Below are 14,743 nucleotides of genomic sequence, written 5' to 3' on the forward strand. Positions count from 1 at the left end.
TATGTCGCTGGAGTTGTTTGCTAACATCTTTTTTTTGTTGTTGGATTTTTTGTTTTCATCAATATGATTGGCTTATAATTTTTTTCTATTCTGGTGTTTTTATGATATCAAGGTTATATTGGTCTCATAGAATGAGTTGGGCGGGATTGCCTCTTTTTCTCTTTATAAAATTTGTATAAGAGGAGTGTTTATTCCTTGAAATACTGGAGGAATCACTCGTGAAGACATCTGAGTTTGGAGATTCTCTCCCACTGAGGGGATGGGGAAAGTTTGTTAACTGTTGGTTTAGGTACTTTAATTATTATAGGACTATTTAGGCATTCCGTATCTCATGAAACAGTTTTGATAAATTGTATTTTTGTAGGAATTCATTCATTTCAGAACCTAACAAATTTATTGGCATGAAGTTTTTCATTATATTCTTTCATTAGCTTTTTTGATCTCTTCTAGATTTGTAGTTATAACCTTTTCTCTTTCTTAATATTATTTATTTTGCATGTATTCTTCTCTCCTTGTTCGATTTCACCAGATGTTTGCCTGTTTTATTATTTCTCTCAACCAACTTCTGCCTTTGTTGATATTCATTATCCTAACATTTCTGTTTCATTAGTTTATGTCCTGATTTTTCTTATCTTCACGTATTGGCAGAAGTGTTAATGTGTTCTATCTCTTTTTATGTGGAATTTCATTGAATTTAAACCTTTTTTTTTTTTTTTTAGTTTCAATATAAGTATTTCATGCTCTAAATCTCCCAAGTAAACCTTTCACTGCATCCTCAGGTTTTAATATATCTCCTAAACATTTTTATTGTTTTTATTATTTTCACCTTGTTTTTAGTTCTAAATATTTTAACATTCTTTATGACGTTTCTCCTTGACCAGTGAGTTATTATGGAATTTAACCTTTTTATTTTTTATTTCTATTTTAATGGTGATGATATTAAAGAACTTGATCTTTAATATCTGTTCTTTGAAATCTGCTGAGACTTGTTTCATGGCCTAGACAGTTGCATTTTTTATTTTTATTATTAAGATTTTATTTTTAAGTAATCTCTACACCCAACATGGGACTTGAACTTAGAACTCTGAGATCAGGAGTTGCACACTCTACCAACTGAACCAGCCAGGCGCCAACCATTTTTAAATGTTCACTGTGTGCTTGAGAAGAACGTATGTTCCCAGTATTGGGTGCAAGCTTCTACATACGAAGCTTGATCATCTTCTCCATATTCAGTATTTTTTAAGTGCTTGGTGTATCTATTAGTGATTGTCAAATTAAAATTTCTCATTATGGTCATGTGTTTACCAATTTTTCTGTGATGTTCTTGCAATTTCTTTGTAATCTGTGTTGAATTTTATCATTGTGTGGGACACTCTCTATCCTTAATAATACTTTTTTATTAACGTCTAGGTATTATTTTAAATTTGGTATAACAAACTTGGCCCTTTTATATTTATTTTGACTGCTAATATGTATAGACATGTTTCTACAAAGTTACTTTCTGCTTTATGTGTGTCATGCTTTTTCTGTGCCTATCTTTGTTTCTTTTCTTGCCTTTTAAAAATGGTGGTAAAATACATATACAGATCTATGCTAACCATTTTTAAAATGTGCAGTTCAATAGTGTAAAGTACATTCACGTTGTTGTGCAACCAATCTCTAGAATTTTTTTCATCTTGCAAAATTTTTCTTGAATTTTAATTGAAGTGTTTGTTTTTCTTCCCACTTTACTCAGTACTTGTTTTAACAGTTTCTAGTAGTTGCTCTTGAATTTTATCGTGCATATTTAACAAAGTCTAAATTTAATATCTTAAACCACACCTCCCACACAACTTAAGGACCTTTAACTCTTGTTACCTCTTCCCAACTTCGGTGTTGTTTTTTACTAATACTTTACTCTTATCCTTTTTGTTTGCTGTTCAGATGAGACATTTTTATAATACAGTCTCATCCACATATCTGTTGACATTCACATTTATGTTTTCCAGTTTCTTAGTCCATGTCTCTGTCATTAGACTTTGCTTTTAAAATTATTTTTCTTTTTCCTGAAGTAAATCTTTGAGGTTCCTATTTAGTGGAGATCTGATTGTGATAAGCTCTGTCAGTTTTTGTTTATATGAATCTAATTATTTAGCCTCATACTTGAAAAGGAATTTTTCTGGGTATACAATTTTAATTACTTTCTGATCTCATTAGAAACATTTCCCCCGTTTCTATTGTTACTTCTTAGTCTGCCTTTTTTTGTTTTTGTTTTTGAGGGTAGAGAATAGGTGGTTTGTCTTTTTTTACTGATTTTTTTTAAGGACATTTATTTTTATTTGGTGCTACACAATTTTATTTTTTAAAAGAAGCATGAGAGACTATGGACTCTGAGAAACAAACTGCGGGCTTCGGTGGGGGGGGAGGGAATGGGATAGGCTGGTGATGGGTAGTAAGGAGGGCACGTATTGCATGGTGCACTGGGTGTTATATGCAACTAATGAATCATCGAACTTTACATAAAAAACCAGGGATGTACTGTATGGTGACTAACATAATATAATAAAAAAATATTAAAATAAGTAAATAAAAAATAAAAGTTTCTGGATTTGAGCTTTAATATTCTTTCTTCCTTCATAAATGTAGAGCTTACTGCATTGATGGATTCAGGTCTTTAATTTTAACACTTATATTTTTTCATTTCTTAATGTTCTGCACAGTTGTTTTATGAATCTGCCTGGTCGTTTTTAATAGTCTTTTGTCATATTTCCATTTTTATGGTTTCTTTTTACTTCCTCAGATATTTCATACATAGCAATTTTATGTTAATATTTGATAATTCTAATGTCCAAATACCATTGGAGTTTGTTTTTATTGTTTCTATTCTTGGCTTATGGTTGTTTGTTCTTTGGGTGTTTTGAAATCTATTGTTTTGAGCTCATATTTCTGTGCTTGTAAAAATCCTACATTTCATTGAGGCTCTTTACTCAAAAACGATTTGTATTTCCTTTTGCCAGAAGGCAGACTTGAGTGCTTTAACTCCAAGTTTCTCTCTTTGATCTGGGAGTTTATTTAGCTTTCTCTCCTTGCTTCTGGCCTAAGGTTTAGTCTCCACATAAGAGCATTCCTTGTTTCTTATCATTTGTAATGATTCCAGTATAATTTTTAAAAATCTCACAAGTATCCATTCCATTTCATAAAATCTTTATTTTGACCATGTATCTGGTGTTCCTGTACTCTCTATTTATTGGTAGAAACTAAGGTACTGGCAGATTAAATCAGCTGTTCATCACAGTTAGCATGTTAGCATCAGGAATCGAGACTATAAACAGAGCACCCTGCTATTAATATCTGTTCAGAAGTAGTTGATTTCTTTTAATTTTGTCCTGAAATGAATAATTTTGGCTCTTGACTTCATGATAGCTACTTTGATGGCCAAAATTGGTCCCTAGGTTGCAGAATTGGTAACTTATATTCTTTTTACGAAACTGTAGGAACTAGTCCAGGCTAGTGAGCGATTAAAAAACCAGTCCAAAGAGCTGAAAGACGCACACTGTCAGAGGAAACTGGCCATGCAGGAATTCATGGAGATCAATGAGCGGCTAACAGAATTGCACACCCAAAAACAGAAACTTGCTCGCCACGTCCGAGATAAGGAAGAAGAGGTGGACCTGGTGATGCAAAAAGTTGAAAGCTTAAGGCAAGAACTGCGCAGAACAGAGAGAGCCAAAAAAGAGGTTAGTAGTCAGGCAGATTTTCTAGTGCCCACGGGGTAGTGATTAAAGCTGCTTTTTCAGATTAGTGGAATAATGTATATCTCCTTCTTTAATTGTTGAAACCGTTTTTGTTTTTAGCTTGGTAATTTTATTAAATCTGAATTTCGACATTTGAGTTATCTTCTTGTTACAAGGTAAATTCCCATGGGGAAAAGCATTTTATTGGAAAAACAATTATAACCATGACATCTGCTGTTTTCATTTTATTTTAAAGCTGGAAGTTCATACAGAAGCCGTGGCTGCTGAAGCATCTAAAGACAGGAAACTGCGTGAACAGAGTGAGCACTATTCTAAGCAGCTGGAAAATGAATTGGAGGGACTAAAGGTAGTGTCTTGAGTTCACATTTGTGAAGTCGGATAAATTTTCTTCTCTTTAGGCTTAACGGGAGTGTTAGTTTATGAACTCTCTTTGACGTGGAGTAAAAAGTAGCTATCCTTCAAACCTAGTATTCTTAATTCTCACTCCTACTAGTGGGAAGTTGACGTAGACTTCCTCATCATTCTGGAAGGAAAGGGAAGGTTGTGTGTAGTGGGGAGAAGAAATCTATTGGAAAAGAGTTCAAATATTTAGGAAGGACTGCACACCTGGACAAGATGTATCAGTAATCTGCATGGGGGGCATGGTTAGATACCCAGACCATCTGTCTTGTAAAGACATAGGAGAGGCTCAGGGGTAGCTCCACAGATACTCCTGTTAGGTGGGCTGAGATGATAATGGGCATGGGCCAACCACATCTGAGCAGAAGTGCTTAGCAAGGGAAATCCTTGTGCCAGCTCTAGAGTTGGACTGCTTGGTTTTACCTCCTAGCCTCATCAGTTACTAGCCGTGTAATGCTGGACAAAACATTTAACCTCTTTGGACCATAATTTTCCTATCTGTAAAACCCTATCTCATTAGTTTTATGTGACGAGTATATGCATATATATGTAAAACACTCAGTAACTCTTAGCTTTGATAATAATATTGTGTATGTCAAAGTGAGAGAATTGGGATTAAATTGACATCCTATTTCTACAACACAAAATTATAATCTGAATATGATGCCTGCCCGTTCTTCACTCTGACCTTAGCAAAACTGTCTCCTCTATGCTGTCCGCCAGCCTTCACCTACACCCTCTACTTGCATAGCCATGCATAGTCTAGCCTTACTCATCTGGCAAATATAAGAATCAAGTTGAATGTCATCTCAGGAAGTCTGTGCTACTATAGAATTCTGTTAATAACGTTAGCATAGATTTTATTGTATTTATCCACAAAATGTCTCCCTGCTTAAACTGTGACCAAACTTATTGAAAACATACACGTATAAGTATTAACTTGGCTCAGGGCCAGCTTTTAATACTTATATAATAAATGTGTTAAATCCATGAATGAATGTAGAATTGGTCAGGACTTATTCTCTGACTATTGAATATCAGTGGTTGCAAATGAGGTTTCTCCGCTATAGATATAAACTCTAGATTTTATTTCTTGCTTTAGAGATTGGTTTATTTGTTTTTAATTTTTTGGTTTATCATGAGTGCACAGTCATGGTTAGCTTCCCAAGTAGAGGTGTTTCTTCTATGTACTTATGCTTCTGGAACAGGATTAGTGTATGGAAGTCATTACGTTACTGTCTCAAATAATTTTCATTCAGGGACTGTTTTGTTTCCAGCACTGCTTCAGGTGATTTGGGTAACAACAATCATAAAGTACAGGCTGGAAGGAATCTTAGACATTATTTGCATTTGAGGAAATTGAGATGCAGAGGAGTTAAGGATTATTAAGTCATAAGTGATAAAGTACAGCTTAAATACGGATTTTCTAACTCCATGCCATGTTCTAGCCACTAGTCTGCCTTTTTTTTTTCTGTAATAAACACTGCTGCTCTGAAAGCTTTGAATCACATGTATTTACTGACTAATCAAACACTCATAATCTCTTGTATCGTTTATAAATTTAAATGTATTAACGCATTTAAAATGCTTTGCCCAGGGCTTGGCAGAAAGTAAAGGCTCAGTAAGTGTTGACTGTGGTTATTATACTATCATTTCTTGAGGATATTTTCCAAAACTGGAATTTCTTGGTTTAATTTCTTGTAAATCTATTTTGAATTGGTTTTGAAACCTATCTTGGCCATTCTAAAAGGCTGTAGGAATCTTCAGTTCACTAGGAATACTTTTCAAAAGAATTGAAGGGAGAAATAATTCTTGAATAACAGAAAATTCAATATCCCATTTCCAGTAATGTATAGAACATATAGACAGAAGATCAATAAGGATAAAAAGGTCTTGAACAACAGTATAACCAACTAGACCTTCCACTCAACACAGCAGAACACACATTCTTCTCAAGTGCACATGGTATATTCTCCAGGATAGGCCAAATGTTAGACTACAAAACTAGTCTTAAAAATGTAAGAAGATTGAAATCATGCAAAGTATCTTCTCTAGCCACAATAGAATGAAGCCAAAAATCAGTAACATAAGGACAACTGGAATATTTAAAAATATGTGGAAATAAAATAAGGTACTCTTAATTAGTGGATCAAAGAAGAAATCAAGAGAAATTAGAAAAAAACCTACAGAGGAATCAAATGAAAACACCACACTGGATGCAGTGGAGGCAGTGCTCAGAGGGAGATTTATAGCTGTAAATAACTACATTTAAAAAAGAAGAAAGGTCTCAAATCAGTTACTTAATTTTATATCTTACAGAACTAGAAAAATAAGAGCAAAGGAAACTTAAAGCTAGCAGAAGGAAGGAACTAATCAAGATTAGAGCAGAGTTAAATAAAATGGGAATAGAAAAATAATAACGAGAATGAAACCAAAAGTTGATTTTTTTGAAATATCAACAAAATTGACAAACTGTTAGCTAAAAGCACACAAATTACTTAAGACGACTCAAGAAAAAAATTGAACATTTCAACAGACATATAACAAGTGAAAAGATGTAATCAGTAATGAGAAGACTCATGACAAAAGTCCAGGGCCAGATGCTTTCACTAATGAAATGAACCAAACGTTTAAAGAAAAACAAGCACCAATCCCTCTTTGACTCTTCCAAAGATGACAAGAGTAGGGAGTACTTCTCAACTCATCCTTTAAGGTCAGCATTACCCTGATACCAAAGCTGTATTAAGAACATTACAAGAAAAGAACATTATAGACCAGCATTCCTAATGAATATAGATGTATAAATCCCCAGCAAAATGCTGGCAAACCAAGTCCAAAAACATATTAAAAAGATTATGCACCATGACAGTGATTTATTTCAGGAATATAAGGGTGGTTCAATGTAAAAAAATAAATCAATATAATACATGACATTAATAGGACCTGGGAGGGGGAATGATTATCTTAATTGAAGCACATAAGTCATTTCACAAAATCTAACATTCTTTCCTAATAAGAACTCCCAGAAAACTAGGAATAGAGGGGAAACATGTTCAACATGATCAAAGATATTTATGACAAGCCCACAGTTAACATCATATTCAATGTTGAACAAATAAAAGCTTTCTCCCAGGGGCGCCTGGGTGGCACAGCGGTTAAGCGTCTGCCTTCGGCTCAGGGCGTGATCCCGGCGATCTGGGATCGAGCCCCACATCAGGCTCTTCTGCTATGAGCCTGCTTCTTCCTCTCCCACTCCCCCTGCTTGTGTTCCCTCTCTCGCTGCCTGTCTCTATCTCTGTCAAATAAATAAATAAAATCTTTAAAAAAAAAAAAAAAAAAAGCTTTCTCCCTAACATTGGGAAAGAGACAAGGATGCCCATTTTTACCACCCAATATTACCACATGTAATATTCTACTGGAGTATCTAGCCAGAGGAATTAGACAAGAAAAAGAAATAAAAGGCATCCAAACTGGAAAGGAAACAGTAAAACTATCTCTGTTCACCAATCACATAATCCTTTATATAAAAATATTCAAAAGAATACTTCCAGTTTCCAGTCTAACATATAATATAAGAAGTTTGGAAGCCACTATGTTTGAACAAATAAAAAGCAGAATAAATAGAAGAATCAACAACTCTTCTTATACCTATAGGAGAAGTGACATCACAGGACAAGCTGCTGCCCCTCAATTTGTGGAGACTGACAGACAAATACAGAGAATCCCAACTTATCAGAGCAGAAACCTTTGTAGGAATCAGTGCCAGTGTATGGAAACCTGAACTACAACTGAGAAATTGTTGGAGGCTCAGTGTAGACAGGCCTGAGGTATAAAAATCTCTAGAGAATCCAGTCACTGGGGGGCTTCTGTGAGTTTTGGCTCCTGGACCTCTTATCAGGTTCTCACAATGACTATCAGAGAAAAATCCCCTTGTACTGACAGTAGGGGAAACCATTTTAACATACGCCAGAGTATCCTGTTCCTCTTAACAAGGTCTGCCCTCAGGAGAAACTCTTCAACCAGAACTGAACTTGCTGGAGTTTTATCAGAGCCCAGTGGTCTCAAGAGAAGAAAAACACCCAATCCCAACCTGCTATGGTGATCCTGTCCAAACTAAAGGGTAGAGAATAGCTGATAAGGTTGTCTGACATTTCTATTCCAGAGGCGCCAGCTCAGTAAAAGACTGATACCTAATCCTAGGACTGTAGAACACTTCCCTTTTCCCCACAACTTACCTCCACATTACTAGAAGCCTGTTTACAGCTGTTCCTTTTACTCAGCACATCATGTGCGCCTGTCAACAAAAAAATTATAAGATACACTGAAAGACAGAAAACACAGTTGGAGGAAACAGAGCAAGCATCAAAACCAGACTCAGGTATGGCAGAGATGTTGAAATTATGAGATCAGGAATTTAAAACTATGATCAATTGATTGATGTGCTGAGGACTCTAATGGGAAAGTAGAGAAGAACATGGAAGAATAAGTGAACAATGTAAAAAGAGAGATGGAAATTCTAAGAAAGAACCAAAAAGGAATGCTAGACTTAAAAAAAAAAAAAATACCGTAACAGAAGTGAAGAATGTCTTTGGGCACCTGTCTGCCTCAGTCCGAAGAGCATGCAGCTCTTGATCCTCGGGGTCATGAGTTCAAGCCCCATATTGGGTGTAGAGATTACTTAAAATAAAAAATGAATGAATCAAAGAATGAATGAATGAACGAATGAAGAACACCTTATTGGATCTTGGGCATAGCTGAGGAAAGAATTTCTGAGCTTAAGGATATCTAAATAGAAACTGACCAAACTAAAAGACAAAAAGAAAAAAGATTGGGGGAAAAAAACGGAAAAGAATACTCCAAATACTGTGGAGCAACTATAAAAGTTATAACATACATCTAATGGGAATACCAGAACTTGAAGGAAGACAGAAAGGGACAGAAGAAATACTTGAAACAGTAATGACTGAGAATTTCCCCCAAATTAGTATCAGACACCAAACCACAGATCTAGGAAGGTCAGAGAATACCAAGTAGGATAAATGCCCAAAGAACTATACCTAGAGATACCATTTTCAAATTACAGAAAGTCAAAGGTAAAGAAAAATCCTGAAAGCCAAAGCAAAAAACCCCAAAGGACATAAGACAAGGACTGCACCTGTTTCTCCGAAACTCATGCAAACAAGAAGGGAGTGGAATGAAATATTTAAAGTGTTGATAGAAAAAAAAAAATCAACCTAGAGTGTGTACCCTATGAAATTATCCTTAAAGTGAAGAAGAAATACTTTCTGAGAAAAAAATTTAAGGAATTTGTTGCCAGTAAACCTGCCATGCTAGAAATGTTAAAGGGGGGTTTTCTAGAGAGAGAAGGAAAATGATATAGGTTAGAAACTTGTATCTACATAAAGAAAAAGCATCAGAGAAGGAATAAGCAAAGATAAAAGAAATAAAAACTTTTATTTTTCTTATTCTTAATCTAATAGTTTGTTCAAAATAATAATGCTTTTGATTATGCATACATGCTTATATGTGCTTGTATAAAACTGAAATGAATGAAAGCAATGATGTAAAGGATGGGAGGAGGAATTAGGATTATTTCATTTTAAGGTATTTGCACTACTCATGAAGTGGGAGAATGTATTTTGAAAGTGTACTTGGATTGGTTGTAAATAGATACTGTAAACTATAGTACAGCCACTAAAAAATAAGCATAACTGATATCTTCAGAACAGAGAGAAAATGGAATCATATAAATTGTTCAATTAAAACCATAACAGACAGAAAAGGAGTGGCAGATAAAAATAGGAATAAAGAACAAAGGCAATAAATAGAAAGCAGTAGCAAATATGGTAGATATTAATCCAAAAATATCAACAGTCACTTAGAATATCAGCGAAGTACATCAGTTATAAAACAGAGATTGTGTTAGATGGATCAAAAAATATCCAACTGTATGTTGTCTCTAAGAAGCCCACTTTTTTTTTTAAGATTTTATTCGTTTGAGAAAGAGAGAGAGACACAGAGAGCACAAGCAGAAGGAGAGGCAGAGGGAGAGGGAAAAGCAGACTCCCTGCTGAGCTGGGAGCCCAATGTGGGGCTCAATCCCAGTACCTGGAGATCATGACCTGAACTGAAGGCAGACGCTTAACCATCTGAGCCAGCCAGGCATCCAGGAAGTCCACTTTAAATATAGAGGCAGGTATAGATTACAAGTAAATGGATGAAGAAAGATATATCATGCTAACACCAATGGAAAGAAGGTGGGAGTTACTATATTAATTTCAGAGTAGAATTCAGAGTAAGGAAAGTTTTTAGGAATAAAAAGAGCATCACATGATGCCATCGCATGATAAAGGAATCAATTCTTCAAAAAGACATGCAAAACTTAACATGTAGGTGTGTAGCAATGCAGTATCAAAATGTGTGAGGCAAAAACTGATAGCACTGCAAGGGAAAATAGATGAATCTACTATTACAGGTGGAAACTTCAACACCCCTGTTTCAGAAATGAATGAATCCAGGAGGCATAAAATGAGTAAGGACATAGACGAGCTCAGCAACGTCATCAATCACATGGGTATAGGCGTATCTACAGGCTACTTCGTATAGCAACAGAATATGCATTCTTCTCAAGTTCACATGGAAAGAACATCCACCAAAAGAGACCACATTTTCTGGTCCATAAAACAAACCTTAACAAATCCTTAAGAAATTTAAGAGATTAGGAGTCGTACAAGGCTGCTCTCAGACCACAGTGGAATTAAACTAGATGTCAACACCAGAAATATAGCTGGAACAATTCCAAAATATTTCTAAATAACTTCTAAATAACACATGGGTCAAAGAAAATGTCTTGAGAAATTTTTAAATATTTTGAACCAAGTAGAAATGAAAACAAGTTTAACTTACTAAAATTTGTGGCATATAGTAAAAGCAGTGTTTAGGGGCAGTTTATAGCATTGTATGCATGTATAAGAAAAAAGACCTAAAATTAATAATCTTAGCTTTCACTTTAGATAGTAGAAAGAGAAAAGCAAATAAATCTGAAGTAAACAGAAGAAGAGAAATAATAAAAATTAGAACCAAAATTGATTAAATTGAAAACAGGAAACCAGTAGGGGAAAAAAAAAATCAATGAAATCAAAGCTTATTCTTTGAAAAGATAGTAAAATCAGTAAGTCTTTTGTCAGGCTAATTAAGAAAAAAAGAGATCCCTTTCATCTGTTTTTGAGAGTAATTTTATTAACAAGCCTTCCAGCATTAAACTGTTCTTACATTCTGGGAATCAGTTGCTCATATAATGGTAGAATTTCAATACAGCAATGGATTAGGATTAACATTTTATTAAGTTTTTTTGTTAAATTTATACTGAGATGAGTCTGTGGTTTTATTACTTGTATGCTCTTTTGGTTGGGTTTTGTTTCAGAGTTATATTAACTTTATATAAAGTGAAGCTTTCCCTTTTTTTGTGCTCATGGAAATAAACTTTTTGAAATTTGAAAGAATTCTTCTGTAACATGTTCTTTGTTATACTGTAGCTTTATTAATACTTTATTTTATTTTTCATTCATTTTGAGACAGTTTGGTTCACTTTCATTTTTCCAGTAAAATTGTCTTTCAGATTTTCAAATTTATAAGCATAGGGGTGAGTACTTTATGTAAATTTAATAACTTTCCTGGATACTTGAAAAGTAGGGGATTACCTGTAGATAATAGTTTAAATTATTTCATACATTTGCATTTCTCTTGACACTATAGTTTCTCGTTACAGTTTTCTTCTCTTTTCTGTAGTAAATCTTTTTGCAAAGAATGTGCTTACTCTATTTGGCATACTGTGCTTTCTGCTATATTAACTCCTTTATAAAATAAAATACAGATAAAACCAAAAACAAAAAAAGAGAGAAGACACTACTAATATTAGAAATCAAAGAAGGAACATCCCAGCATATCCCATGTACATCAAAAATAAAGGAATCCTGTTAATAACTTTGTGCACACAAATTTGATAACCTAGATGAAATGGACCAGTTCCTTGAAAGACACATGCTGCCAAAGATGACAGAAGAAATAAATAATCTGAAAAGGATTCTATTAAAGAAATTGGATCAATAATAACCTTCCAGAAAAGCACCGGGCCCAGATATGTTCACTGGTGATTACTATACAACATGTCAGGAAGAAGTCATACTAATTTTCTACAATCTCTTTCAGAAAACAGAAGCAGAGGGAATATTTACTAAGTCATTCTATGACACCTGTATTACACTAATACTAAAACTGGACAAAGGCATGAAAAAAGAGCCACAGACCAACATGTCTTATAGACGTAGATGCAAAAATCCCCAACCAAATATTAATAAATTGATTCCAACAATATGTAATAAGAATTACACACCATGCCCTACTGGGATTTCTATCCCATGTACGCAAGGCTGGTTCAACATTCAAAAATCAATGAATAACATGTATCACATCAATAGACTAAAAAATAAAGATCACATGATCATCTCATGCAAAAAAAAAATCTGATAGAATCCAACATCTATTCAAGATTAAAACTGTCAATAAATTTCTAAACCTGATAAAGAATATCTTAACAGAAAATAAGCTAACATCATACTTGTGAGAAACTTGACACTTTCCCACTAGGTCAAGAGCATGGTGAAGATGTACCTTTCACCACTGCCTTTCAACATTGTATTGGATATCCTAGCTAATGTAGTAAGACAAGACAATTTAAGAGGTATACAGATTGTGAAGGAAGATGTAAAACTGTCTGTTCAGGGATGACATGATCATCTATATTGAGAATCAAAAAAGTTGACAAAACAACTGGAATTAATAAGCCATTATAGGAAGGTTGCAGGATACAAGGTTAATACTACAAAAGCCAGACACTTTCCTGTATAACCGCCATGAACAAGTGGAATTTGACATTTAAAACTCAATACTATTAATATTAGTACCCATAAAATTGAAATACTTAGGTATAATTATAATAAAATATGCATAAGAGCTACATGGGGAAAACTACAAAACGCTGACAAAAGAAATCAAAGAAGAACTAAATAAATGGAGATATTCCATGTTCATGGATAGGATGATTCAATATCATTAAGATTCAGTTCTTCCCATCTTGATCTGTAGATTTAATGCATTCCCAGTCAAAATCCCAGCAAGTCCTTTTGTGGATTTCATCAAACTAAACCTGAAGTTTATCTGGAGAAACAAAAGACCTAGAATAGCCAATACCATACTGAAGGAAAAGAACATAGTTGGAAGACTGACACTACCTGACTTTAGTATTTACCATCAACCTGCAGTAATCAAGACCATGTGGTACTGGCAAATGAATATACAGATAAGTTATTTTTAACAAATGGATAGAGGCAATATAATGGAGTAAAGATTGTCTTTTCAACAAATGGTGCTGAACAACTAGACATCCACATACCAAATGAATGAGTGAATGAATCTAGACATAGAACTTACACCCTTTACAAAAATGAACTCAAAATGGATCAGAGACCTAAATGAAAAACATGAAATTGTAACACTCCCAGGAGATTACATAGAAGATCTAGATCACCTAGGACAGTGACTTCTTACATACAGCACCAAAGGCACAATTCATGAAATAAAGAATTGATACGCTAGACTCCATTGAAAGTAAACATTTCTGCTCTGCAAGACACTGCGAAGAGAATGAAAAGATGAGACACAGACTGTGAAAAACTACAGACCTATCCAATGAAAGATTGTTATGCAAACTATACAAAGAACTTTTAAAACTCAATAATTAGAAAACAACACCAGGGTTGCAAGAGCCAACATGTGTAAGTAGTTGTGTTCCTGTATGCCAGCAGTGAACAATCCACAGAGGAAATTGTGAAAGCGATTTCAGTTACGATAGGAGCTAAAAGAATAGAGTTCCTTGGAATAAATTTAATCAGGAAGGTTTAAGGCTTATATAATGAAAATTACAGAACATTGCTGAAAGTTATTTAAGGAGACATAAGTAAATGGGAAGACATCCCACATGTATGGTTAGGACGACTTAATATTGTTTAGATGTCCATGTTACCCAAAGTGATATACAGGTTCATCACAATCCTAGCAAAATTCCAACAGCCCCTTTTGCAGAAGTGGAAAACATAATCCTGAAATTCATACGGAATTGCAAGTGGCCCCAAGCAACCAAACAGTGGTGAAAAAGAAAAATAGAACTGGAGGACTCAAACTTACCAGTTTCAAAAGTTACTACAAAGTTAAAGTAACAGAAAGAGTGTGGTACTGGCAGAAGAATAGAAACACAAGCCACTTCAGACTCAAGAAGTGAACTTTTGCATCTATGGCTAAGTGACTTTTGACATCGTATTAAATCTGTTCAGTGAGGAAAGAACAGTCCCTTCAATTTATGTGCCAGGACAACTGTATTTCTACATGCAAACAAATTTGGGCCCCTAGCTCATATCATATAAAACAATTTACTCAAAATGGATCAACCTAAATATAAAATCTATAAGCATAGAACTCTTAGAAGAAAACGTTGGGGTAAATATTCATGACCATGGCATGGATTCTTAACGATGACACTGAAAGCATAAAGAAAA

The 14,743-nt window shown here is 34.4% G+C and overlaps 1 protein-coding gene across 7 annotated transcripts in view; it reads left to right on the top strand.

Annotated features, from left to right (window-relative positions):
- The window catches only part of CDC42BPA (CDC42 binding protein kinase alpha), a 308,490-nt gene that overhangs the window by 190,929 nt on the left and 102,818 nt on the right, over positions 1-14,743 (top strand). For 5 of the 7 annotated variants that reach the window (XM_040636100.1, XM_040636097.1, XM_040636098.1 and 2 more), the window contains exons 13-14: positions 3,474-3,716; positions 3,970-4,080. In XM_040636100.1, the coding sequence (XP_040492034.1) occupies positions 3,474-3,716; positions 3,970-4,080 (354 nt within the window). The remainder of the gene's footprint in view (positions 1-3,473; positions 3,717-3,969; positions 4,081-14,743) is intronic. The other 2 variants (XM_008695074.2, XM_008695098.2) reach the window with 1 other exon arrangement.

The sequence above is a fragment of the Ursus maritimus genome, unplaced genomic scaffold (genome assembly GCF_017311325.1).
Source record: "Ursus maritimus isolate PB19 unplaced genomic scaffold, ASM1731132v1 scaffold_2, whole genome shotgun sequence".
NCBI classification, from domain to species: domain Eukaryota; kingdom Metazoa; phylum Chordata; class Mammalia; order Carnivora; family Ursidae; genus Ursus; species Ursus maritimus.